The sequence below is a fragment of the Pagrus pagrus genome, assembly GCF_965226575.1.
Source record: "Pagrus pagrus genome assembly, chromosome: 10".
NCBI classification, from domain to species: Eukaryota; Metazoa; Chordata; class Actinopteri; order Spariformes; family Sparidae; genus Pagrus; species Pagrus pagrus.
Genome location: NC_140194.1, coordinates 20,541,209 through 20,568,644, shown reverse-complemented (window position 1 = coordinate 20,568,644; position 27,436 = coordinate 20,541,209). Strand labels below are relative to the sequence as shown.

General features: G+C 41.6%; 1 protein-coding gene across 7 annotated transcripts in view; it reads left to right on the top strand.

Moving 5' to 3' along the window:
* Positions 1–27,436, top strand: part of mgat4c (mgat4 family member C) — a 137,425-nt gene that overhangs the window by 104,234 nt on the left and 5,755 nt on the right. For all 7 annotated transcript variants that reach the window (XM_084363903.1, XM_084363904.1, XM_084363908.1 and 4 more), the window contains 2 exons: positions 26,258–26,409; positions 27,239–27,386. In XM_084363903.1, the coding sequence (XP_084220029.1) occupies positions 26,258–26,409; positions 27,239–27,386 (300 nt within the window). The remainder of the gene's footprint in view (positions 1–26,257; positions 26,410–27,238; positions 27,387–27,436) is intronic.

The following is a 27,436-nucleotide window of genomic DNA, read 5'->3' as shown; positions in this document are numbered from 1 at the left end:
TAGCAAATATGTTAAAAACCTGACACGGCACTAATATGTCAGTTATCTTGTATCTGAGTTCTTCTTCCCATTGGCCACAGAACCCTAATGAAGACGTATACTCACCATTCATTATTTAGTTAGTAACTACAACGTCTTTAGTTTTGTATTGCATAGATTGCATGGCAAAATGCCACCGAGTCAGTCGTCAGTCAGTTGTCATAACTGGGTCACATCTGCCCTTGGGGGCAGGGCAGCAGAAGTACATAAACAAAGTAATTATATTTTAGTTGACTGGATAGTCTGCTATTCCAGCAGACCTGCCAGGGGATGTTTGATAAACAGCAATGAAACGTCTGCTCCAGGTTCATTTGATACAGCGCTGCCTCACCAGCCTTCACTTTGAAATGAGCTGATAGCAGGAATGGATGTTGTTCTCATTATTTATAAAGCCTCCATTAGGTTGTGTTCTTGACAGGATGTGCCTTGAAATTGTTCCCTTGGCACAGCTCCAGCAGTTGAAAACATATTCTTCAAATGGCAAATACTCCTAAATATGTAACGTTATCTCTCCTGCCTTTTTATCTTTTGGCGTGCACAGTTCAATGTTAAACACCTAATAATGTAACAACAACAAACAGAAGGATAATGGAGGGAGGAGAAATATTTTTCATTTGAAATGTGAATGAGTGACCTGTTGATGCATGACTCAAGGACACCGAAAGGAGGAGAACTTTCCTATTTCATTGACCTTGGATAATTTATTGTATCTTGTATGCGAATACTGCAGAAATATAGTTCTAATCGATGTGTATAAAATGTCTGTTAAACTTTGGATTGAAAAAACTGATTGCCGAGAGCGCATTTTCCATCTACCGTACAACCCATACTGTTGAGGGTTATAAGAATTAATATGCATAACTGATGTACTCACAAAATCCCAGATTGGCATTTTAATGTTCCCATTATCTGCTGAGGGAGATACAGCTCCCACGTGCAGCTGATCTTGCTGACTTGTGGAGATCTACCAAAGCTAAGGCTAGACGAAAAGCTGGAGGGGTAGAAAACAAAATCATGGAAAGTGCTTAATTAATAAACGAAAGATACTTAGAGCTTTGAGAGTTTTCAGCCTAAGAAATTCAAATTATTATTTAGCGAATCCTCGACTGATACACACTGGGTCGAATTTGAACAGACCCTTTGCAACAGTTAGCAACTTTTAGTAGTCATCTGGGATCAGTTTCTCCATTCATTCCAAGTCAAATGAGCTATTACAAAAGCATGGGCTACAACTGAGGCATTTAACAGCACAATTAAATTCCAATGGCCTAGTATCTATTGAGCAATTAACCTTTGGTAAACCAATTATTATTTAGTACGTGATGACAAAAGTTAGGTCCTAGAGGAGCTATGTCCTGTTTTAATAGACGGTCTTATGCCCTATAAAAGATGGAAATGTGGAGCCATTTTAGTGCCCTATTAGCTTAGCTCCACTGAAACACTGCCAACTTGCTTCAGCCGTGAGTATTGATTAATTGGCACCGAACAGTCTCACGAATCAGTCTGGGCTGGCGAGAAGGAGAGAACAAATGGATGCGAACTGATTCGGCCGAGTGAGGAAAAGTCAAAGTGTCCAATCCGCTGAGAGCTGGTGTAATGAGCGGGATGCAGACCAAGGTCCTCAGATGGTCCACATGGATCCGCTAGCAAGGGCTCAAGACCTCTGTCACCTGTTAGGTCTGTGAACCAGCTGTTCCTCTGCCCGTCGAGTGCCATCCTGTTGCTGTCATTTCCAAGGCAACTTGCATCAAGTCACCCAAATCAAATCTACGCCGCCCCGTATTCTCTTCCTCACAATCACTCTGGAAGTTTGACAGCTCACTGTACAGCCCGCCTACTCATGCAGCATTGTGTAAATATATAATGCATTGACTGCCATTAGAGCACACTTAGTCATTTGAACGACATTGTAAATGACGTTGTTGATTTGTCACTGGAGGGTCATTTGTCATTTTAGTTGTGACTTCAACAATCTGGACAATTCCCAGCCCGTTATATCCCTCATGGAACATGGAGCAGCTCAGCCATAAATTTATCACAGGCAATGCCATTACCTTTAGCTTGACGGCCCTCAAGCAACGGCAGTGCAATAATAGAGAATAGATTTTATCCCGTATGGAGCCGAGGCTTTCGCTCGTGCTTTATTTCCTCCTCCCAGCCTCCAAGATAAAGGAGAAAATAAGGTAGCCGCTGAAGTGTTATACCTACCTTAATGAAAGGTTTTAAACTGATACTGGTATTGACTCGGAAGGCCCGGGAGCATGCCTGTATATCAGATGCTGTGTCATAAATGAAGATCAACAATCCTGTCAACTTTCCCTCACACCAACCTGAAGGAAAACCAAATCAAGCGCCGCATTGATGAGTCTTCTAATTACGTTTTCTGTTGTGATACGATTATTCTCAAGTGAGATCACAGAAGAGATGATGAAACGCAGCAGATGATGAAAATGTCAAATCTTATGATGGTCCCTGGCAGCTCACACCATCACTTTCAAGTCTTGGAACTGGGATTTTCGATATACAGAGACAAAGTTAAGTAGTGGCTGATTTTGATCTCTCCCTCCCCCCGATTCTGCTTGTAGATCGATAATGATAATGCAGTCTGATCAATAGCTCACCTCTGGGGACCACGTGGCAGAGTCGGTGTCTACTTGAGATGCATTGTGTGTGAGATGTCATCCGGAATATTGATATGAGCGCTCATTTCCTGTGTACCACCGATGCTTTGGTGACGGTGTGAGCTGTTAATGAAAAAATCAGCGGGGCTTGTCAACTGTCATCACGGCCAAATGAGGCAGAAAGAGGGCTAGGAGGAGGGGACTTAATAAAGCACACATTTCTCTTTTCACAAATATGAGGCCTAATCAGAATGTTTGTAAAAAGGAAAAAAAAATGACTCTTTTTTTGAAGAATTAGCACAGAGTGCTGTCAACACCAATAGGAAATCCTATCAGAATGTTAATGTGAAACTGCTAAGGCACACATTTTTCTGCCAACACAAATTATGACATCTAAGCCGGATTAGGACACATCCTTTTCATTACTTTATTTGATTTTCTGACTTCCTTTTTTCTCGTGCTCACATTTTTAGGCTGGCTTGCTAAGGGGCTTTAGATGTGCAGTGATTAGCCGATAGTGGCTTAACAAACTGCGCTTCTGAGGACTGTATTTTGATTATTTTTATAGAGAAAAATGTTGCAACCACCTCAAACCATTTCCTCATGCCTGTTGATGCTCCTCTCGTTGTTATCTCTATCTGTTTTTTTCCCCTGCCCGCCCTGCTGTTCCAGATAGCACAATTCAGCTGTAATTTCCCCTAGACTATCTGATAGTGTATGTGGGCTGGAATGGAGATGTTGTCCCCCCAGCAAGACCACAAAATTTGCACTCTCCTTGTCACACTTCTTGCCGCTTTATTAGCATAGACTCATTTGTTTCTTATTAATTATGCATTAATGTCAACCCACTAATGAAGGCAAGGTCAAGACACTGAAGTAATATTCCAGGAGTGAATGTACCCAAAGGAGCTTGAGAATTTCAGGAGGTTGAATGCTGAAATATTTCTCACATTTGGTGGGTGAATGCGAGTGCAGACATCATGGGATGATGGTGTGCTTGTTAGAGGTTGCACGGAGCTACTGGGCTCACCCCCATCACAGGGCCTATTATTCCTTTCTTCCCTCCACCTTCGACACCTTTTTTTCCCCTCACAGTCTCTCTGGTCCTGAAGTCGGTGCTGAGCCTTTGCTCTGCCTGAGCCCTGGCCCGAGAACAGCACGACTCCCCTCCTCCCTACACCTCCACACCCTCATTATCGGCCACCATCTGCCCGACCTTACCCTCACATCACTCCTTTCCACCCAGCAAGCCCATCAACACTCCCCTCTCACTCTCCACTGGCACCTTGGCTCACAAGCCTGCCACAGCTGCCATCTCTCTCTGAGTTACGCATTTGTCCTCTTCGGCCATGTTTTGTGCCCTGTAATCCCTCTGTCTTGAGTCCTTCTTACATGAACAAGCTGTGTGTAAGCCACTCCAGCAGAAACACTGATCTCAGAAGTGGTCTCAAGACTTTTTGTCAACACACTTTGATCTTTCGGGCCTCGAAACAGTGTTTGGACCCAATTGCCAACTTCTGAAAAAGAAGTCTGTCCTTATTTGACAAGATAGTAGGTCTAAGAGAGTGAGAAGAACTTTCTTAGAATGCGGTTTGATAAGTTTGGTGTACCGCAATTTATTATAGACAAAGTTTGAGTTAACCCCAAGCACTTCTTTCAAAAGAATATGAAAGTCGAATCTGAGTTCAAGCCTCTGCAGTCACGGGTAAGCCACAACTGACCGAACTTCTTGGTGTCAGGAGTGTTGATGGCACAGTAAGTTTTGCTATCAGGCCTGTCTTTCTGTCTTCATGTTGTCTAAGACTTTGTCTGCCCAGAGAGCTTACAGGCAGGGCCGGGAGAGAATGGTGGGCTACAGCCGCTCGTCTTGACAGATAAACAGGATTTTGTGTCTGGCAAGCCGAAGATTGTCAGCTCCAATCTCTTGAGAGAATTACAACCGGCAGTCAATGCTGGGACACTGGCTCAACAGACAGAGCATCAGACCCTGTGTATCTATGAGCAGGAGATGCCGAGTCCTTCATCACGATAGCGCTGCATGGTTTATTCATGGTTGACAGAGCCACGGTTACAGCTGAAGGTTCCTCGAGCTTTGTTTTTTCAGTGGTGAAATGGCCTCTTGGTAAACACGTTACGAAAAAGACTGTAAGAATGTAAATGTCACCGGGTTTTTGTGTAAAAGCATAATAATTGTAGTTTGAACTGCAGAACGTGTGGGTGACAAGACATCTGAGCAAATGGTTCGTGATTTATGAGCTTTTTACATTTTCACCTTTCATCTAAAGATTGCCTCTTTATCTCAGGCTTTCCCTGTGCTGCCTCTGTGTCTACACCACAGTGGTTGTGGGAGAACAAAGGCTTTAATTGCATAACTAGCATCAACATTTAACAAATAGCATTTGCAGTCGGTACTGTTCTCTCCCAGCTTGTGGGAGCCCAAGTCTAACTTTTGACCTTTATGCTCTGAATGGAGCCCCGGAGGTCACACTGTTGTCTTTGTTAAATGTCAGCAGTTAGTGTCTCAAAGCGATGCCGGCAGTTTCAAGCATGTGGGTTGGATAAAAGCCACTTCTCTACTGTCAAGTACTTCAACCAGGTTGATATTTCCTTTCCTAAAGGGGGCGGGTCCTCAGTGCTCTAAATCAATTGGAATGAGTTGGCTGTGATGCCCCTTTGGCGTGGAGCGGCATTACCCAGAGATAAGGGAGCTCAGACGTGACGAGCCATATTAAGCAGCCAGCTCTCCTCCTGATTGGATCATTGCTGTGCTGCTCGCCTTCAGGAGGGAGCAGGGTGTCTAATTGAACAGTCTGCCTTTCTGTTGACAGGACTATAATTTCTACATATCACCAAGGAAAACACTCATCTTGTTTTTCTGCCTGTGTGATGAGATTCTTTATGGACGTTGGCTAATTTCTCTTGCGGAATCAGTCAAATGAGAGACAAGGTTTCTTTGATGATAATTTACTGGAAGGGGAGATTAGAGAGGGAAGAGCTGTGTAATAGATGGGGGGCTGTTGACAGGGTTAGGTCGATCAATGTCCATTTCTGTAGCCCACCAGAAGCTCAGATGTTAATCTAATTTAACATGTGAAGGGAGAGGGGGCACAGAAGAGAGAGAGAATGGATTACATCAGATGTCAAGGGAAACATGAATAAATTATTCAGTTAGCTAAGTGTCTACTGACATTTATTGGATTCTGACTTTTAATAGCATAAAGGTTGGAGTGAAAGACATTATACCATTTATAACATCTTCACTGCAAAAGTTTTCATTTTATGCAGAGGGGAAAAAAAATAAGGGCAAAAGTATTTTAGGAGTGGGAGTGGATGTGTAACATGGAAAAATTTCCTGCGGTTCAAGTCATGGGTATCCAACTTTTGTGGCTTGTGACTGTTCGTAACTTGTTTGCACTGACTCAGTCCAGAAAAGCTCAAATTATTCAGTAAATCACAAGAAATGTAAAGGTTAGAAAATACAGAATATATATACATATATGTACACACACACACACACACACACATATATGTATGTATATATATATATATATATATATATATATATATATATATATATATATATATATAGAGAGAGAGAGAGAGAGAGAGAGAGAGAGAGAGAGAGAGAGAGATGATATATGCTATATATATAGCATGAAGCATGTCTGTTCCTGCTTTATTTCAGATTTCAGATTTATCTTGCAACCCCTTGGAGTTGATAAAGTACATGTTGAGATCAGTACTGAAGTGAAGTTATTTTACTGCCACAGTTTGTGCTAATAATTACTTAAACCATGACTTTTATAACCCTCGTTCACAGTCCAGTTTATAGGCTAATGAATCTTATTCTTGCTTACTACTATGCATCAGATTATGGTAAACAGATAAGAGTGACGTACTGTATTTCCATTTAATTACCGCTGATAACGAGTAAAACAATCAAGCCTTCCTAGTTAAGTTTCTCATCAAACAGTCAGGTCTGCAGTACATTTCAAGCCACCAGCTGAGCACATGTAACTTTAAATTGATTGAATGAGCTTTACATACAAGAAATATATGAGTGTATTTATTTTAATGCCGTGAAAATTGAGAGGTTTACATCTGTGTTGTTGGTTAGATTTAGGCTTTATTTTGAATAATGGAAGGATCTGGAAGACATTGTTGTCTGTCATCTGGTCCCACCCTTCACAAAGCTGTATGCGTATACCCTTCGCAGCCGTCAGAGACAGGAATGAAAGCTATCAGCAGCATCAGACAACTGTGTCTAAAGCAATGTTTCAATATTTTGTATGCTCCGGCTCCCATATGGTGTGTTACATTCCCTCCTTGAAGAGCCCACCATGCATATTATTGTCTTCTATTTTGAGAGACTCCCCGTCGTGCAGTGTGTAGAGTGAAATGTAAGGGTTTCACCGAACGTCTGTGCCCACCAGGGCCAGCCACACAGCAGCTGTGACTGATAAAGCGGATCCTCTCCACGAGAGAAAAAAACTTGTTCTCTGCTCCCTCTCGACTCTCAACCCACAACTCCTGTCCTGTCCCTGAGGCGCAAACGTCCAACTTCCAAATGCCAACTCAGTCAGGAGTTATCGCCACTATTTCCCCAGCGAAAAATGTCAGATGGATGGTGATTTTCTGCTTTATGATTTCACAGGAGTGGTGACCGTACAGTGCGAGAGAGATACTCTGTCCCAGTTTGATAAGTGGGGCATAATAATGAAAATGGCTTTTTGAAAACTAAGGTAAAGCCTCATTTCTGCTCTGGCAGGTCAGTTGAAACTGCAGAGGACAATGTTTAGTACACCGTTATAATCATTAACCATACATCCTCATGCTCTCGATATTGTGTGCAAACTGAAGTTGTTTGCATCGACCGGCTGGGTTGTTATAAATCTCATCTAAAATGTACTTCCATGGACATGACAGCATCCATCATGCCCTGAGCTGTGCTGTCTTTCATACCGTTCATTTGGGGTGTATTTCACAGCCAGCGAGACAAAAACGAGAGACCGAGCAGGCCATGGCTCAGCGCCCGTAGTCACTCTTCCTGAACACAAGGCAATAATCGCCCATGCATCTCCAATCTGAGCCGAGAATAAAACAAGGTGAGAAAATGAGCACCCCGGCACTACTGCAGGGGGAGAGAATGTGAAAGGACGCTCAATGACACGCCTAACACATTTAGCATCACTGCACATTTTGAAACAAACCTTGTCTATTTATAAAAAATGTGTTTTATGGACAGTCCAGTCCAGCAGTGTTAGGCCACTAGAGACAGCCGCGTGTTTTTCCTCTGATTGGCATAGAGGGTGAGGTAGTCGCAGAGTCTGGAGATCAAGGAAGTGAGAACAGTGATTTGACTGTGGGTTGATGCATAGTGTCAGTGTAGAAGCTACTTAAAGCTGTTACAGTGAGATTTGACTGCCATTTGTCATATTTCCTTTCGAGTCATGAATGGAGCAGAGAGAAGAGGCTTACTGGATATTTTTAGACTCTCTTTGATGGCTTATTAGCTGGACTGGAACGTTTTGACTCTCTTAAAACCAATATAAATATATCACAATGATGGCAAAGGACCAAGAATAAATCACCGTTTCTGTGACCATCAGTGACAGAATGGAAATGAATGTAATAGATGCCCTCAGTCTTAAAATAAATATGCATCAGCTCTATATGAGACATTTATTTATTTACTCTGGAATATAGAAATATCAGAATATTTATTAAGGGGTGTCACGATTTAGATTCGAAATAAAAAATCAAGGCTTCACTTCCGATCATTAAAATCAAAAACGGGGTCGTCAGTTCTCCCTGTTTTGTTTTTTTCTCTGCCTACGCCGACTTGTGCACACAACAAACAACAAAGATGACACAGCTAGCTCAGGGGTAGCCTGCAGCTGCACTTCCACACACTTGCGCAAAGACAGTCATCTGAATGCTACTGGAGGAAACTCCAACAGGTTTGTTTTATTTTTTCAGAGATCCTTCATTGATTTGTCTGGGAAGAGGGCTTACTCTGGACAGCTTTGAGAAACTAAACTTTGTAACAAAGTGAATTTTTATCTTTTGTTGTTTATTGGGGAGTCCGCGAGGGTTGGTTGAGCTCTGGAATCTTTATTTTTGGTGAATTTGAACTTGTTCAACCCAAACCTGCGAAAAACCGGCAGGATATAATCAAGCTGCGGCTAAAAAATACCTCTCTTTTGACAGCTGTCAGGACGCAAAACAAATATGTTAAAAATCCAGATGTGATAGATAACAATGGCATAGCAGTCGGTCGTGAATTGAGTTGAGTTGTGAATCTCGACACCTCTATTAATTCTATTTATTATAAGGTAGAGCTGCTATTTTATGTGTAACTTTAACTGAAACCTTAATACATTTTCTCATGGCTTGTGTACCGTCTTGAATAGTATATTATTTGTTCTTAGTCTCCTGAGAGGTAAATGAGATTCAAGATGATGAGACGATAGTAGCCTATTTAAATGAAGCTAGTTAGTCTCAGGTAAGCTTAGTTTTATAACGTTTCTACAAAATATCGTCCCAAAAGCAAGAGGCGGCAGGCAGGAGGATCAGTTGCAGAACATTTACTCAAAGTATACCACGTGAACAGGATAACAGAACAGGAGGATCAGGCAAACACAACAGATGACTCGAAAAAGACTGAACTAATGACTGGACTGCACTAACGAGGGGATGAGGTGCAGGTGGAGAAACACAGATTAGGGGAATGAGTGGAGGGACCCAGAGAGCATGGAAGGAGCTGATAGGCTAGGAAGAACACTGGAAACAGGGCTGGGCTAATGAGGGTGTCGCAGATCAGGTGTGGAAGGAGGAGCACTAGAACACAGGAGGGAAACAGAACACTGAAAACAGAGCCAAAGACCCCAAAACACAGAAATAATGGGACCATGACAAATATCGTCAAACTTTTAACGACACCATGCATGATGAGAGTTATAAATAATAGTTGGCAAGATACTACGGACGTTTATTCAATGCCCTTTTTTGTAACACTTGTCACATTCACGGATTAACACACACATTCATGCACTGATGCCAGAGGCTGCCATGCAAGGCTCCGAGCTGCTCATCAGGAGTGATACAGCGCTTCCTAACCAAAGCATCCTCTGATGTTTTCTATACTCGCAAATTCACAGACTCACACCTGGGATCTGGGGTTCAGTATCATACCCAAGGACGCTTCCGCATGCAGGGATCAAACCACTGACCTTCCGACCTCTACCGCCTGAGCTACAGCCACCTGGTGTGAATTCCGTCTTTCTGTATTCAATAGAGAGATGTTTGGGTTGCAGCTAAACTCAAGGTAAATGGAAGCTGCTAGCCCGGCTCCATCAACATTTCCCTCGAAAATAATCTAAGCTGTCCTTGTTACAGTTTACAGTTTGCATCCAACATGTAGGAAACAATATGTCAAGGTTAACTGGCTAATGCATTACATAATATAGCAGGATGCTGTGACTGAAAGAAAAGTTCACACAGTTGTAACTCTGAACAAAACAAATGACTCTACTGCTAGATAGCAAGATGCAAAATACCAAAGAGACATTTTTATATATGACAGTGCTTCACATTGTGACAGATGGACACAATGACCCCTGACTTATTTCCAGTATCAACACAATCTGACTCTGCTAGCTGCCTGGGACTGGGTGTTAAAGACAGTATATCAGAAGCAGGGCTGATACCAGCTGGTCTAACCACAAACTCATTTTGCAAACTTGAAGACCAATCCAGAGACATCCCTTCCGATTTGTATGGTAGTATTTCTCATGAATACTCAGAGGCCCTTTTGGTCTCCATCTATTCATTTCAATGCACAGTTTGCCAAGTAGTTCAAACAGCAGATCATGGTTTACCTAACCACCACGAACACTGAGTGAGATGGGGGTAACTTTCACTCTGAGGACTAGTCCAGCACATGGCCGTTCGCTTATACTGAACGACCTAGTGATGGTGTAAACATGATGCAGATTGTGTCCTCTCTGGTTGGTTGCTTAGTACCAGAAAATACTATGAGTTATCTGAAGGGTCCATTTCAACCAACCTGTGTGTACGAAAGGCCCGAATACATAGAAGAAGCTTCTCTTAAGAAATACAGATGTTCGTGTGGACAAGGCTGTAACGACATGCCCCGTATTGGCTTAAACCAGGCACCCACCCATCTTCCCTTTTCTTTCTGCGTGACAAATGTGAATGCAGCACCTACGCTGCCAGATGTGCATACAGACCTCACATGAGAGGAAAAAGCTACATTAACTCCACGAGCCAAAGACTGCACGCACAGTGGGTGTCATGAATATTTGACGTGGGCAGTGTAAAGCTTGGAGATTTTTTAAGCTCAGCTCACCGGTCACCATGCATCTTTAATCGGGTCTTCCCCCTTATGTCCGACAGCAAGAAAAGGATAACTGCTGGGACCCAGAGTTTGAGAAAGTAGCAGGCCCTCTCCACCTTGATGAATAAGTAAACGCATTCAACCGGGCAGAGATGCAGTCGGCAGCCTTTGAGTCGATAACAAGTAGATTTGTTTTCTTCTGAAAGCAGCATTGTTTACAAGCTACCGATTACCCCTCAAATTTGATCCATCTCTCGACAGTTTTCACTGCGCTTTGACACCGCCTGGCTCGTAGTCTGACCACATTCTGCTTCTCCTTCGAACGTGTCCAAGCAGCAGCCGCTGAAAGGTGTATTTCATGGTGCAATAAAAAAGAAATTAGGTTGTGGCTGCACTGAGCTTCTGTTTATGAGGTTCCCATAAATATTTTCCATCTGAATTTGTGTCAAATTTAGAGCAGCTTCCTCCTATGGACACAAACATGATTTTCTTGAGTTATTGTGATGTTGGTTGCATACACTTGAGATCGCTCGCTGCTCAAGGTTATTTTGAATAAGAGGCTGTTTAATAATGTTAATGCAGCTTTGTATTACTTCTCTCTGTGCACTTCTGCATGTGTAACATTAACCTCTGTGTACTGTAGGCAGCGCGTCACAATGAAAAGGCACATTTTCTTTACATTAAACGTTGTTTTTATTCGTCACAAAAATCCAATCCGTTCCGTTGCCTGCATGTCATCAAACAAATAAACAATAATGTTTACCAAATGGCTTTGTTGTACAACATACCCGCTTATTAAAATGGCATCTCATTAGAAGCATTGAGCAGCCGTTTTACATGAGATTAATTGGGTTTTTTGAAAGCACTTTCTCTTCATTATCATTCTGTCTTGCAAATGGATTCACTGCAAAGGCAATGCATATTCATTTTACAGGAAGCTTGAAAATTGTTCGGAAATGAGCCAAAGGTGGAGCCGGGCTGGTGTGCCGACTTACGCTGAATAATAAACACCAGATCCTCTGCTCTAGAGGTGAAAGAGAACGGCTGTGTCTGCAGAATACATTTGGAGACCTGCTGAAAACACGGCTCTCCCCTTCAGTGAAGATATTGTAGTTAATGTGTTTAAGTCTTCAGATTAAATTAGCATTAGGTCTAAAACGCTCTGAAGACGTATTTATTATTGAAAACATTTAATAGTACTCATTTAACATGTTCAGACTTGTAATGATGAACAGGATATGTGTTTTCGTTGCTGCCAGGTGAGGATTCGGATGCGAGGCATACTCTTTGCTACCTCTTTCACTCTTGTGGCATTAATAATGCACAAAGACAAGCTTTTACTGGATTCTGATTTGCTTCTTCAAAAGGTAGGAGGAAATGTGCAGCATACTCTCCTAATAGAGCGGTCTAGTTGCACTTTCATGAAATGAGGAGGGTTGATTCCCTTTCTTTTTTTTCTTTTCTGAAGAACTATTTTGAATGTGTAATGTGTGTATTCCAACATCAGAGGAGCCAACGTGGTTAAAAGCCTGCCCGAGGCTGGGAACCCAACAAAAAGTTTTCCTTTTTACCAAGTTATGGACTCTTTTACCTGAGGCAAGATGAGCTACTTCAAACGCAAAGGGCATCTTTTGTCAGCATCTCAAACTGACAGCAGCAGATCCACCTAAAGAGTAATTGCAGACAAACCACTATTCAAAAGAAATAGTCCCTTCGGCTACACATCCCAAAACAGGAGAGACAATGTGACTGAACAGTAACACACTGTGAGATCGTTCATTAACCTCAGCGGGGTCAATTAAGGATCTACCGTCAGTAGAAAACTGAGCGATAAAGGCTTTTTTCAAAAAAGAGGAATTATAAACGGATCTGTTAAACTGCGAAGGGGACTAATTAATGATTGGCATGTAAACGACTACTTTACCTGATGTTTAAACAGTGATTTAAACTTTTAGTTCAACTTTTTAGACGACTCAACTTGTCTGAAAATAAGAAAGCACAAAAAATTCAAATGAAAATTGAGCACAGTTTAATCCACACAGGTAAAGAATAGAAAACTTTAATCACATTCTTCAAACACCAAATCATATTTCCAATGCAGCTGAAATGTTTTGCATTTTGCCCCATACATAAATATTTTTATTACATTATAGTGACGGACGGCTGTGTAATATCCAACATGTTCTCACTCTGAACTCGTCAATTACAGCAGCTTGGTCAGGGCCAGTAAGCTTTAAACTAAGACACAAGTTAGCAATTAAACGTCACTCGCCTGGTTGGACTTTCAAAATAACGCTTGCAGACAAACAAGTCACACATTATGACACTTTATGACTTTTAGACCGTTACTAACATTGTTAATCAGTCGGGGTTTAGGCTCCAAAACTACTTGGCTAGATTTCAGGAAAAATCACACTTTGGGGTAAACCTAACCCTAACCCTTTGGGTTCAGTATCGTACCTTACAAAACATAAGTTACATAAATTATGTAACTGACATAACTCAGGTCATGTCACAGAATGTAACATACCTTGTCTCACTGACTAATTTAAAAACAAATCACTCCTGACTCTTGGTCATAAACAGGATGTTTGAACCCTGCTCTCCAGAGGGCAAATCAGGTGTATGGCCCATCCAAGAACCCGGTCCTAACCTGGATTTAGATGTGCAGTGAGAATGGGTTCATACATTAGATGCAACTGTTGTTGTTAACAGCAGTAACAGATGCTTGTTCTTTTGTAAAGCAACATTCGTCTTGGAGGACATTTGAGGTGCAAATTATATTCATGTATAATTTAAATGTGAACATTAATGAAATAATACTGGTGCCGACTAGCGAGGGCAACATTAATTTGACATGCTGACACACTGCTATCTAACAGTCCTTGTATAAACATAATCCTAGGGAAAATATTGGTACTAGAATGTTACAGTCTTTCTTGACAGTAAATTTGCCCTCAGGCTGATTCTGATTACATTTCTGGAGGACAAAAAGAAGAAATCAGACCTGGGAAATTAGCCAGTGTCATATTTGCGGCGACATTGTTAGTCCTTTAGCTCTGAGCATAAATGTCACTGAACAGTAAAACACTCGATAATTAAAGTGTAATTGTGTTACAGTTGGTTTGGTGGCTCATTTAGTTTGATCTGATTATAGCAATAAATTGCCATCACAGATTTAAATACAAGTGACAGAAAAGAGCCATAAATACACTGACGGAGAACCTCTGTGTGCTATAAATCTAATCAAATAGTGATGCATTGTATTGCATCACATAAGACACCTGCTTTTTTTTTTCCACCACAACCACTGTCCTTTACTGTTGGCCACAGAGCAGCTTCACAAGAAGAGATGGAGGTTAAAGGTGCAATTAAAAAGACTTTTTGGCCCATAGCACAAAATGACTATAATACATCTGCAGGGGGTTGATAGAGTCATTGATTGATAACAGTAACTCAACAATTTAATGCTCTTGGACACGTGCCTTGAAAAGTCACTGTGTTTTGGAGCAGAAATTCAACATCGTCCACAGTTTTGATACTTTTCCAATCTCATTAGTCGGAGACAGAAGAGAAGGAACTGTAATCGCTGAACTACAGTGAAGAAATAGCTCAATTGCAGCATCGTTAAAAGGGTACAGAATTGGAGTAGGGATTTTATGAGGACCTGGGAGCTCATTTCTGTCATCACAAATGCCACAGTGTTTTGCATAACCAAGGTTATAAAATAATAGGCTGATGATGGAAGACTCAAGGTCAGCTACGTTGTAGCAATGACCGCAGGAATTTGCTGAACACTCTGTAATGTTGCTGTGGCACAAACAGGGTCGTTAAGGTTGAATAAGTACAGACTTAAGTCCCAGAATGGCTAATTAATATGGAGCATGTGCTCTCGGAGACTCATGGGAGGCCAGACACAACAAACACAAGCGGGCGAGATGTACAAAAAATAGCCCACACTTTATCATGTTGTCGGTGGTTGTGGTAGTGGAAAATATAAATGTAAGATTTAAAGCGGAGGAATGTGTGTCATGTTTGTATCAGCTTTTTGAATCCTAATGCATTCTCAGCATGCAGCAGAGCTAATCTTCCATACATACATTACAGTGGAATCGATGATTCTCTTCAAAAGGCCTTTTCATGCATGAAACGTTTGTTTTTGATTACCAAAGGAGAGGCTCTGTGAGGGCTGCCCAGTCAGGGGTATTTGAGATAAATGTCTCTTAGTGATTGGCCATCCCACACATCTCTCATCAAATATTCATGCTGGAGACTTGGGAGACTTCCGAGGATGCAGGGATATGGGATATTCTCCCATCAGTGAAGCACTGGGATAGGTAGTCAGTGTCTCAGCAGAGATCCGCCTCCAGACGAAATCCGCTTTCGAGGCTGGCGAGGCCGGCAGGAAACATGGGCTTCTCCACTGAGGTATTGTGCTGTACATCTCTATTTCTGCTTGTTGCTCTTTTGTTGGGGGAGACAGACTTTTTGATCTTTAGGTTATGAAGGTTGCTTTTGAAGTAAAAAAGTTGAATGATCCTGTGTTTCTTGACGTATTGTAAAGAGTCCTTACGAAATGCAAGTATTGTGTAAAGACAGTATCATCACCTAACAACTATACTAGATGTGTGCAATTTCAGGCTGTCGTCATCAGAAAAATGTCTATATAGGTTAAAGGTGAAAGCGGCTTATTATATGACCCATATTTACGTTTGTATTTAGCCGGCGCCCTCTAGTGGCCACAGTAATTAATACAGCAGCAAAGGAGGAGGTCAGGGGAAGTAGTATAAAGATTGACAACTCTGCATAGGTAGGAGGGGAAGGATAGACACAACCACGTCCAGTGTGAAAGTAAAAGCTAATCACTACAGTTTGTCGCTAGCTTTGGTGCTGTGAAGATAGCATGCCACAGGTTTAACTCGCTGAAACTAAACTAAATTTACACCCAATATGCCTCCAAATATTGAGCATTTTGACAGCAGGATCTATTATTGTCTACTTAGTACAGGACTTTTATACAAAAAAACAAAGAAATCTAAACGTATCTGGGTTATAAGTTACTGAGACAGTAGATGGGATCAATATTGGATGACGTCTGCTATGTGATGTGTGGTTGGATCTTCACTTCGCACATCATGGACTTGGCTGAGTCACACGTGATTAAAACAGATACCCATCTGCAGTTATCACAAATCCCAGTGGGAGCTCACTTCTGTGTGCAAACAGGACTTATAGATCACGGGCACACTGGGTCATAGCATATGAGTCACAGCTGCACGCCTATCGATTAAATACAAATCATTTTGGTGGTGTATGTATCACAGAAAAAAATCTATGAGCCAACAGTGTCAAGAGAAAATACAGTGTCAAGTGAGATAGTTGTCATTGTTTTTTAGATATTGATTTCCAGTATTGGATCAGCACAAAGTCAATTCAATTTCAAGATGCGTTTTCCTAATGTCGCTAATGATTCTCGACTGAAATAGAGGCTGCACCTTTAAATTTACCTGAGTACTTTCAGCTGCCGTGATTAAATGCAAAACCCAGTCGTGTGAGCTCACATTCAGCTCTTTGGCTGTCCACTTGCTGCTTGACCAAAAAGCTCATTCCCTAAGAGCACTTCAATGTATGCACTGTCATACTGGGGGAAACTGGGCCATCCTTTTGTGTCTCCAGTCTGCATTTCAACACGGAGCCTTTTGAAAAGCCTGCCAGTGCCCCGTCCTCCCCTGCGCTAAATGTGTAGGGAGGAGATAGTGCATTCTCATGTTATCTGCCACCGGCCTCTTGCCCCTTCAGCCATTTTCTCATTTCACAGATTTGACCAGGAGGTGACCTTGGCTTTTTAAGTGCTTTTAAGGCAGAGCCAAGTCTCCTCTTCCTTTTTCCTGACTCACAAATGGAGACAGAGAGAGAAGAGGAGAGGGAGAGGGGATTTCTTTTCAGGCCTTTTCTTCAATGGCCTTTCCCCCCCTCCCAATTTGTTTCATCGTCTCTCATGCCCGTAGCCACTGTCCAGTTTTTTTTTATGGAGTAGACATGATGACAGGCTGTTGTCTGCTAATGCACGTGGGTCTGTGCTTTTAATGTAGAAAAGTGCCTCGAGGGAGAAGCAGCATATGTTTATGACACATGACGTCAGGCGCAGAGGGCAGTCAGGGAGTTCAAAGACGGGAAGACACACTATCTATTAGTTGAATGTGATATAACAAAGAATTAATTGAATATCTTTGCCCTGGAGAACACTTCACAATACTCAAATACTAATCATCCTGTGTCTCAGATGTAGGTAATAATTTATATCACCTCACCACATCTTAACAACCTCACACAAGGGATTGGGAGGAAATGAAGACCATATGCATGTGTCTGAATGTGTACAGGGAGCGTACGCATGTCAAGTGTGTTTTCTAGTGGAAATAAGCAGACAGTATCGCAGTCCTCCATCGCCATCCCTCCCAAGTGCACCCCTGGCGGCGTGCTAATCTGGGTCAAAGTGCTAACTGCTTAGAAGGGCCTCAGAGAGGCTCGGCCATATATGAATCATTTCTCTCGCCTCCCGTCCTCATTATGCTCACCATAGCCAGGCTTTCATATTTCCCCCAGACCTTAAACATAAACATCTATACAACACACTGAAAGCGTGATTCAGTAGCGACCGCGTCCTCAATCACTTTCACTGCAGAGACTCCAAGAGCCTCTCAGCAGCTCTCTGTCATGAAGCAAGTGCTGTATGTGTTGTCACATAATCAGTGCATTAAGCTCTTTGATTGCACTCAGTTTGCGTTGCATGGTAAATGCAGTCTCCCTTCCATATCACTGATGGCATTAAGGATTGGCTGTGCAGACATGGCACAAGTCCATTCAGAGCTATAAATGATATGAGACCTTTTCCTCTCCAGCCAAGTTAGTAAAAAATCAAATGGTGGGGGTGGGGGGGATATGGACCGATCTGAGGAAGCTCTTTACAATCACATTTCAATTACAGACTGGGCTGGATGATCTGGACAATTGAACTGCAGTAGAGACAGGGCCACAGCCATTTGGTCTAAATGTTTTGATGCTTGATTGCTCTGAAGGTAGCATCAATGGGTGGCACTTGCTCAGTATTTCATGAGAATGTACTCCAGTAGCTTGCACCACCTGCGCCAGTGCTGCACAAAAAAAGAAGCCCTAACGCTGATGAATAAAAAAGCTTTGTTGATGTCTCCAACACATCCTGGAACGAGAACAAAGCACCGTCCTCTGACTGTACGAGCTTATAAAGGCAAGGACATAGGACCGTCCGGAATAGAAAAGGCTGTTTGGCGGTGCTTGGAAATATTCTTGTATCAGAGAGCCTGACAGGCTGAGACCATTTGGGGTTTTTTTTATGCTCCAAGGCTTGTCTTCCACACCGGTTCCTTATGGGAGAACAGCTGGAAGTGCCGTTGTCACTGGACTGCTTGTTTCTCCCTCGAGGACCAGTGGTAGCGGTGGCAGTTGGTAGTGGTGGAGGGAGGGGGGGGGCGGCGGCAGCACACTTGGACAGTGTGTCTGTGGGGAACACATCACATTCAACACACACACACACTATCTTCTACCGCCACCTCCACAATACCTCCTCCTCCCATTAGAGTGAGTGAGCTCAAGCTGCTGACAGCGGTGACAGGCCCAGTGCAGGGAGGCGAAGGGGGAAGGTGGTGCTGCTGCTGCTGTCGCGAGGTGGTACATCTGCTTGGGTCCCCGGCGCAACCGTCTGGCCTCCGGAGTTTGACGCAGCAGGGATTTGTAAAACACACCACGTTTGTGATCATTTTCTGATCAGGAAACCACTTGGCAGTTTACAGATGTGAAGGGAAAAAAAAGCTAAATAAGAGAAGATTACCTTTGTGGCAACATGATTGCCTGTTGTGACACACATGGTTGACAGGAATTACATGGTGGATCTCCCAGTAACACAGCTTTCAGGCTTTAATTTACCAGACCGTGAGTTGATAACACCCTCATTGATGAGTCCCTATTGCATCCTGATAATTAAGATCATTTCAGTGTTTCTGTAAGAGGCGTGGATGTCTGACAAGGGTCGCTAAGTCTTTGTAGATGACAGATTCCTTTCTCTGGCAGCCTGTAAGAATGTGGTAATTGGTAAACCGTTTGACCAATTTGAATTATTAACAAAACAGCCATTTCATAATAAAGGGATTTATTATTCCACCATGCGCCACAATTTTGTTATCAACAAAAGCCTTTGTTACTCCCGGCTTTTTATCAAGAAAGAAAATCCATTGAAAGTGGCTGAAGGCCTGACACAAAGCAACTGCTGAATCCCCGCAAATCTTCAGGCTTAATTGATTATTTGTGCAGAGCTGTATATCTGCAAGGTGCAGGATACCCAGGGGAAATAATGTAAAACAGATAACAAGATGAAATGTGGGAGAATTGCTTTCTGCTACCCATTTTATTAATCTTTTCCCCTTTTCTTATTCACAATGAGTTTCCCATCTAGGTTTTCCCATTACAAAAACGCAGCTTCACATTTTAAAGACGGAGTGGCCTAAATCGAAAGTTGAGAGTTGATTCAAGCCGGCTAGAAAAGTGTTTGTTAAGAGGTTATTTTGATTTCTGAATACACATCAATGCACATGGAGGGACTCAGTGCTGTGTGTGTACCTGAGACTCTCATGGGAGAACATTTTATTTTCAAATCTCAACTTCATTATTCTGCCTTTCTCAGTTGGCTGCTGGCATTCAAAAGAATGAATTCATTATGCTGATACTCTACACAAACATTTTTTTAAAAAAGTAATCTATTCAGATTTTTGTCAGATTCAGGTCTGCAGGTGTTACTCCACTGCCAAGCCACATGTTCTCCGAGGAATCCTGACATTGTGGTTCCACTTTTGTGGGAATGACTTTAAAGGAACAACCTTGGGAAGATGGGATGTGAAATTACTGTGGAACTCGACTCATGTTTGTGGCATGTCAGTGCTGCTCTGCTCAGTCCTATACCTTTTTTTCCCATTTACTCTGCTCTTCACTCCCCTTTCACAGCACTCGAAAAACAAAAAGTGGTGTCGTTGGCATGCAGGAGGACCGCTTCCACTCGGCAGCAATCAAGCCATTACGAATGGAGAGGGGATGGAAGGTCTTTTGTTTTGTTTTGTTTTGTTTTTTCGGTGTGATATAGAATTCTTGGCATTAGGTTGCACATCAGGCCAGACCATAATTGCCTTCTCCTCACTGGGGAGCTCCTTGTTTTCCATTTGAAGTCTGCCTCCGTCAGATTTCACCATTAGAGGGAGGGGGTGTAGCAGGGGAGAGGAAGACAATTCCTGGATCAGTCATCTCATATGGGCTGCCAGGGAAGCAGGGAGGACATTGACGATGATTCCAGAAATAGCTTGCCAAGGTTTGCCTGGAACACAGAAAAAAAATACTGCTCGCAAAACATTTATAAAAACCTAGATTTTACTTTCTAATTTCAGTGTTAGAATGACTGGAAATGTGGGCTTTTGCTGAATTTCTGTAATTATTATAATGGAAGTTATAGGTCCCATATTATGCTAAATTTCAGGTCTATACTTTTATTTTGGGTGTCTCCTTGAAACTGTTTTCTTCTTCTCTTGGTTGCTTGTCCCTTTAAGGCCCCCCTCCTGAAAAGCCCAGTCTGTTCTGATTGGTCAGCTCTCACAGGCTGGAGCAAGCCAATGCCCCTAACGCCATGACTTTGTTTGGGGCATTGCTAAGGGCGGTGATTTCATAGTTGTGGCCTTACACCCTTACAGAAGTCCTGACAGCTTGCTTAAAAGCACAATTTTTTAATTGTTTTCACATTTCTCTAAGGATCTATCTATTACAGTATTAATTTAGCACCTAAACCAGTTTTATAATAAAAAAAGACAGAAATCTCAGAAAGATATATCAGGATATCGAGATTTCAAGAAATCAACTTCCTAAAAATGTCATTTCCAAATCCTGAATTCTTTGCGTTGTGATTGTACGAGGCAGACATAATAATTCTCATCTTCATCATGATCCTAGTTTACACAGAGCTCCTAACGTAATTTTACAGTTCCTTTGTTTCTCATTTTCACTCCCTCGCTTGCTCATCTTTCTGCACAGCAACATAATAACCCTCAGCTTGCCGTGACGTCAAGGATTGATGGGCAGAAGATTTCCAGCAGAGAGCCATTTCCAAACCCCAAGGCAGTAGTCATGGCGTGATACAACCAGGTGATAGCTTCCTTGGAGGATTTTTCAGGAGGCTTTCTGGGCGTATTTTTTATCTTATCTCTGTAGTAAAAATCACAAGGAATTCTGGCTCCTAGCAGGGTGTGACTGTTTGTTACAGCCAAAATGATAAAAAAAAAAAAAATGACAAACAAATAGAGTATCTTGATCAAATTAAACACTCAAGCCACAAGATGGAAAGTCTAATTGAATTTGTAAAGTCTGGCTCGTACACTCTGCATTTGTCACAGTTTTGTTGCCACCCAGCTCCCTTTATATCAATCTAACGGGATTTAACCTCTCACTGAGAGCACGATTTTGAAAAGGAGTTCAGGAAAGACAGCTGATATCTGTTAAGTGCACAGCGCGCTGGGTATAAGTGAGCAGAGAGGCAGTGTTGTGGTTTATTTGGTCCAGTTCACACACACAGTGCATAATGGATATTTAACAGCCCCAGCCTGCTGGGAGTGTGCTGTGTCCTGAAATGGTGCTGGAGACATCTGAGTGTGTGACTGCCAGGATGACACACCCATTAAAACACACTTAGTCCATTTCACTTCTGCAGTTGCACTCTGGATTCATGCCACAAGAATGAACAGAACAACACACACATGACCTCTTGATGCTCGCAGTGATCCATCATCCACATCTCCACATATACCTTATATCGTAGCATTATCCAAGAATATACAGTAGAGTGGAAGTAGGGATGATGATGTTTCAGTTGTTCTGCCATGCATCTCAGTCACAGTTAAATCTGGGGTAGGGGAAGTGAGCATGTTTCCCAGCTGCGCCTTTGGCAGGATGAGCATCTCATCCTCTTCCTGCACTGAGCTCACACTGAATTATTGAAATAAGAGAGGCGCCTCGCTTTGTCTTGTATCATCGGGATAGACACCCAAAACTCCAGTATGAGAGATCAGCTCCCCTCGAACATGAAGAAGGGAAGTAGTTTAATCGTAGCGCTCCCACTGGATCACGCACAACTTATTTTCTTTTTAGTGTTACTGTAGGTCAGTTGGTGCAACATAGTTTGTGCAAAAGGAAAGAGCTTCCGCTGAGTTCTCACTGAAGAACGCAGGGCAGGCACAGAGAAGCAAGAGTTACCTGAGCTGTGGTGTCAGGAGGACTTGTGTACTTGTAGTCATCAGCTGAGATTCCCCCAAAGTGGCCCTAATGACTCTCCTCATCATCAGCATGCTGCTCTCAGCTTTCTACAGCGAAGCTCTGCAATTTATTCAAGACATGCCACAGATACAGAGACAATGCAACATATTCTGCTTTAAAAACAGAGCTAGAGAGTTTGAATAACTGAATTTGTATGCAATGCATGTTTATGGTAATCAAGGCATTGTTGATGTCTGCATTGACACAATGTTTCTAACAGCCCGTTCTCATTCCCAACGTGCCAAGAACAGCAGTCTGGTCAGTGGCCCTATTTCAACGCAAAGTATGATCTTTTATTAACCTAAGTTGTTTTTGTTCCTAAACCCAACCAAGTAGTTTTTGTGCCTAAACCTAACCAAACTGCGACTATGCAACAATGTAACAGTCCAAAATTTACAATGTGTCGCGAATTGTCAAGTGTTGTATATTACGTATTATTGCTAACATGACTGCAGAGCCCTTCATGTCCAAAACTGGCGCTAGAGAGTATTTGAGTTAAGTTGGGAGTAAGAACGTTTTGTTGCTAACACAATAGCTTAAAAAGAGTGTATAAAGGATACATGGTGTACTGTATATAGTTACAAAAATGACCAGTTACTTTGTTTGAAACTCAAATTTTCAAATTCCAGATACAGTATTACAGAAATGTTGACTTGCTTGTAGAATTGCATCAGATTCTTATGTTTCAGGGAATGTTAGCTTAACTTAGCTTTAGGTTAGACATTTCAGGTTATGCAGTTCATTCCTCAATCCATCAAACTGATTGGTAAGAAGATAAGTTCATGTCAGGCCGAAGGTAACATGAAGATAGGTAGAGATTAAGATGTAAGGGTAACTGGTAAGTGCTGAATGCCAGGAAATGTAATGGAAACCACTAAAGCTGTTTGTTTGCTGTATTACACTTTCTTTTTGTGTATGTGACTCAGAATTGACTTGTTATGCAAAACTTCTCAGAGAATTTGATGAAAACGTGTTATAATCAGACACCTTCACACTGACTCCTTTATTGATTTGATCAAACTGTTGGATTCTGTGCTGACAACATGTACATTAAGGAAACAGGTGCTCCTTTTGTGCTCCAAGCCTTAAATACTATTTCTTTGAATTGAAGATTGACAGTCAATATAAAATTGCAGCAATTAACCAGTTCATAATTGAAGCCCATTCTTACATATGCTATTGGTAGTTATGCTTGTTTTGTCATATTGTGTAAGGTGAAAAACAGTTCTAAATATTGTAATTACTGATAATTGCCTACCACATTATGCCACACTGAGCTGAAAATTGCATAGAACAAGCTGCAGTGGATGGATGTGTTAAATTCAGTTTTCAAGTGTGCACAAAGAGGTATTGACTAGCTGAATCCCAGGTGAGGCCGACTCCTGGTGCGAGTGATCGATGTGTGTATGGTCATTGAACTGAGCTTAGAGGTAGTTTGTATTCTATTAGGCATCTCTGGGGTTTTGCAGCAGTGGAACAAAAGCGCATGCTGATGCCTAATTGCTGGCAAAGAAAAGACCAGCGCCATTGTTAGGCTGTTACTTTTGCGGCTGCTGTTTGTGGCCTTTTTCTCCCTCAGTCAGTCTAAGTTGCACGATTGCTATGAGGAGTTGCCAGTCTTTTTGTGACTGAGCCTGATACATAATTGTGTTGTTGCTGAAAGCTGTATATAGGTTTCATTGCTGCTTATAAGCCTCCTGATATATGTAAGTTTAGCTGTCAACATCAAGCAGACTTTGGATTTCTTTTGTTTATCGGTGTTGAGGGGAGAGAAACACACAGGTCATTTACTATTAGGTTAAAGGGGTATAAATCAATTTACTGTGTGACTCTTTGCCTTCCTGCCCTTAGTCTCTGACAGCCACATTATTATCGACACCATTAAAATCGTAATGGAACCCAACATATTGGACCTCACCTTTTTGTTTCGACTCTGAGTGGTTTAAGGAGGCTGCAAATCTGCACTTTAAATGGTTTATATAAAGTTGTGAGGTTCGTCCATGATTATTACCCCCATATGCATTACCGACAAGGGGATGAAAGCAAAAGACGATTGGACATGTACCAATACATTCTTACAGCAGCATATCAGATTCTAAAAGCATGGACGTGTACAGTATAGTGTCCAACCTGTGAGCCTCCTTTGACACAGCTCACCCCCAGGGTTAGATTACTGTGAAATTAAGTCAGTTACTGAAATCTAATTACATGCCAATTTTTGTAATTGGTATTAGATCCATTTATTAGGGTATTAGATTACAACATTTTTACTTTTGGATTTTGTCAAAATCAATCATTGAATTTATACGAAATCATATTTTTAATTGCAAAATATAGTATAATGCATTATCCATATCCAGCATTTACAGTTGTTCAAGTCAACGCCCGTAAGGTTTTGTAATTTTGTAATTGTCATCACCTAAGGGCATAATCAAGATTGTAATCAAGTATTCTTTGAAAATGTAGCTATAATCTAATCAAACATTTTTACAAATGTGGGCTGATTATAGTAAATTATTTTCTTCTAATCTGTTACCATCCACCCCTGTTCATCCCTCACAACCAACACACTGCTCCTGTTCTCCAATTAATTATAGAATCGTTAATTAATAAAAGCTTCAAAGAGTTGTTTACAAGTCTTCTATTATTGCCAGGTTTTATCAAATATAACCTTTGAAAGGATTTGAACTGGTTTGTGACCAGGAGGGAGGGACACCAGTCCAAACTCCTGCACCAGTTTTCCACACACCCACATATCTCACCATTTAAGACATTTTAAAGATCAAACAAATCATTTATAAAATAATCAACAGATTAAACCAGAGTGAAAATAATTGGTAGACTCAGCCCTAATACTCGATTGGAAAAACTATTGATTTTCAGAGCATTTATGGACATAAATTGCTATAATCGATCAATAACTTGCTCTTAATCAAGCAAATGGCAATTTTCTTCCAGCATATCAAATGTCAGGATTTGTTGTATTTTACTATGAAAGTCTTTAATGAGTACCTTTGAGTTTTGGACTTTTGGTCGGACACAAACACAGACATTTGAAGGTCACCATGAGGTCTGATTGATAATAAATGATTGACCAATAAATTAATAGTTTGATCAAAAATGAAAGCAAGTCTCCATTTTATGCTCTGTGTTGTCTCTTTTTCGTCTCATCCCTTACCCTTTATCTGTTCTATTGTTTTCTTCTATGGACCACAAATCTGAAATAAAGTGAACTGAATTGGAAATTGAATTGACTTTTCCCTTTAGTGACAGTGGCCTGTAATCTAAAAATAGAGATTCACATTTTCACAACAAAGAGGAGAAGGCAAGCTGATAAGAGCAAACAGAGGCATCTCTTTTTGCCCATCAAAGAATAAGAATGTATTGAAATGCTGACCATCCACCATCGCACCACCACCCATCACTGCACAGCTAAAAAACACCTGCAGGGTGAGGTATGTGGATGCATAAAAAAATTCAGCTGCCTATTGGTTTAGCTTTTTGTTGTTATTGGTAAAGACACATACTTGATTCAAATCAGTAATCCATAGTAGGGAATGTCCTGCGGTGCCTTCACTTTTTCTGTCATGTGATCCAATTAGTGGATTTGGTCCACATCTTTCCCTGAGAAGGAAAAAAAGCACCACTCGATAACACATCATTAGAAGTCCGTTGAAGAACAATTATGATGCTAGTGGAAGATAATCACATACATGACCACATGGTCCTAAAATTAATTCCCCCACAATCTGTTGATGCTTGATAAAAGGCAAATTATTCACATGCAGCAACGATGGCTGACGACATTCAGAGCAAGCCGGCCTAACGTGTTCTTCCCTCCCATGTTCTTCTCATGCAGATCCCAGTGAGAGCGTGTACAGCATGAGGCTTGTGTGGAAATCCCTGGACAAGATGAGGTGTCTGAGGAAACGCTCCACTATTCCCTTCCTCGGCTTCCTCATCACCTTCCTCCTCTTCCTGAACCTCTACATTGAAGATGGCTACGTGCTGGTCAGTACATTTTCGTTGTGTATGTTTTTAACAAGCATTTCGCAAATTGGAAGTTTAGATCAAATAGGTCACTAAGGCGCTGTGATGAGCTGGCCACTTATCCAGGGTGTACCCCACCGTCGGCCAATGTCAGCTGGGATTGGCTCCAGCCCCCCAGTGAACCTGAAAACGATAAGCGGTTTCAGATAACGGATGGATTGATGGGTGAACAGATCACTAAGTATTCCTGTATTTCTTCCGAACACCAAGTTTTACCAAATATGCTCTTAAAACCAAATGTGTTCTTGTATTTGCTCACTCCGCCCATGTTGTCGCTTTTTATAATTGCTTGTTTTTTAAAGGAAACATGTTTAAATTTTCATGACATGGACCCAAGTTGAAATCATCCAGATGATTTATTTCTTATTCATGATGCCATCAAAAGTTGGTGATCACAGTACATTATCTGTGTTTGTTATTTAAATTATTTAAAGAGAATTCGCATTTTCCAGCTCTCTTGTGCTATTCTCTAGTCATATGACATATTTGCTCGCCTGTGCAAACTGCTCGGAGAGGTTTCAAGACTCCCTTTGTCTACAAACGTTGGGGGTTAGCTGAGCTACATCAAAACACATATTGTCTCAAGTTTGTACAGGATGTCAGAAGCAAGTTTAAGAAAGCAAAAGTCTGGTTTTCGCCTTATTTGAATTATTCACAGTAGAAACAGTTTTAGAAAAGTTTTCAAGATGACTTTTCCTGTCCCTTTTTCTGCAGTAGTTGTGACAGCTTGTGTGTATTCTCTAATGTTCATTATGTAAAGTAATGTTGTGTTTTTCATGTTGTTTTCCAGGAAGGCGATAAAAGACAGCTTAGAGAAACATCGGTCCACCCACCGAGCTCAGAGCGATATGTTCACACCTTCAGAGACCTCAGTAATTTCTCTGGAACCATTAATGTCACGTATCGTTATCTCGCTGGAACCCCACTGAACCGCAAGAGTAAGTTTAGTGTTTGTCTAAAAAGGGATTTCCATTGACTCTTTTTGTGA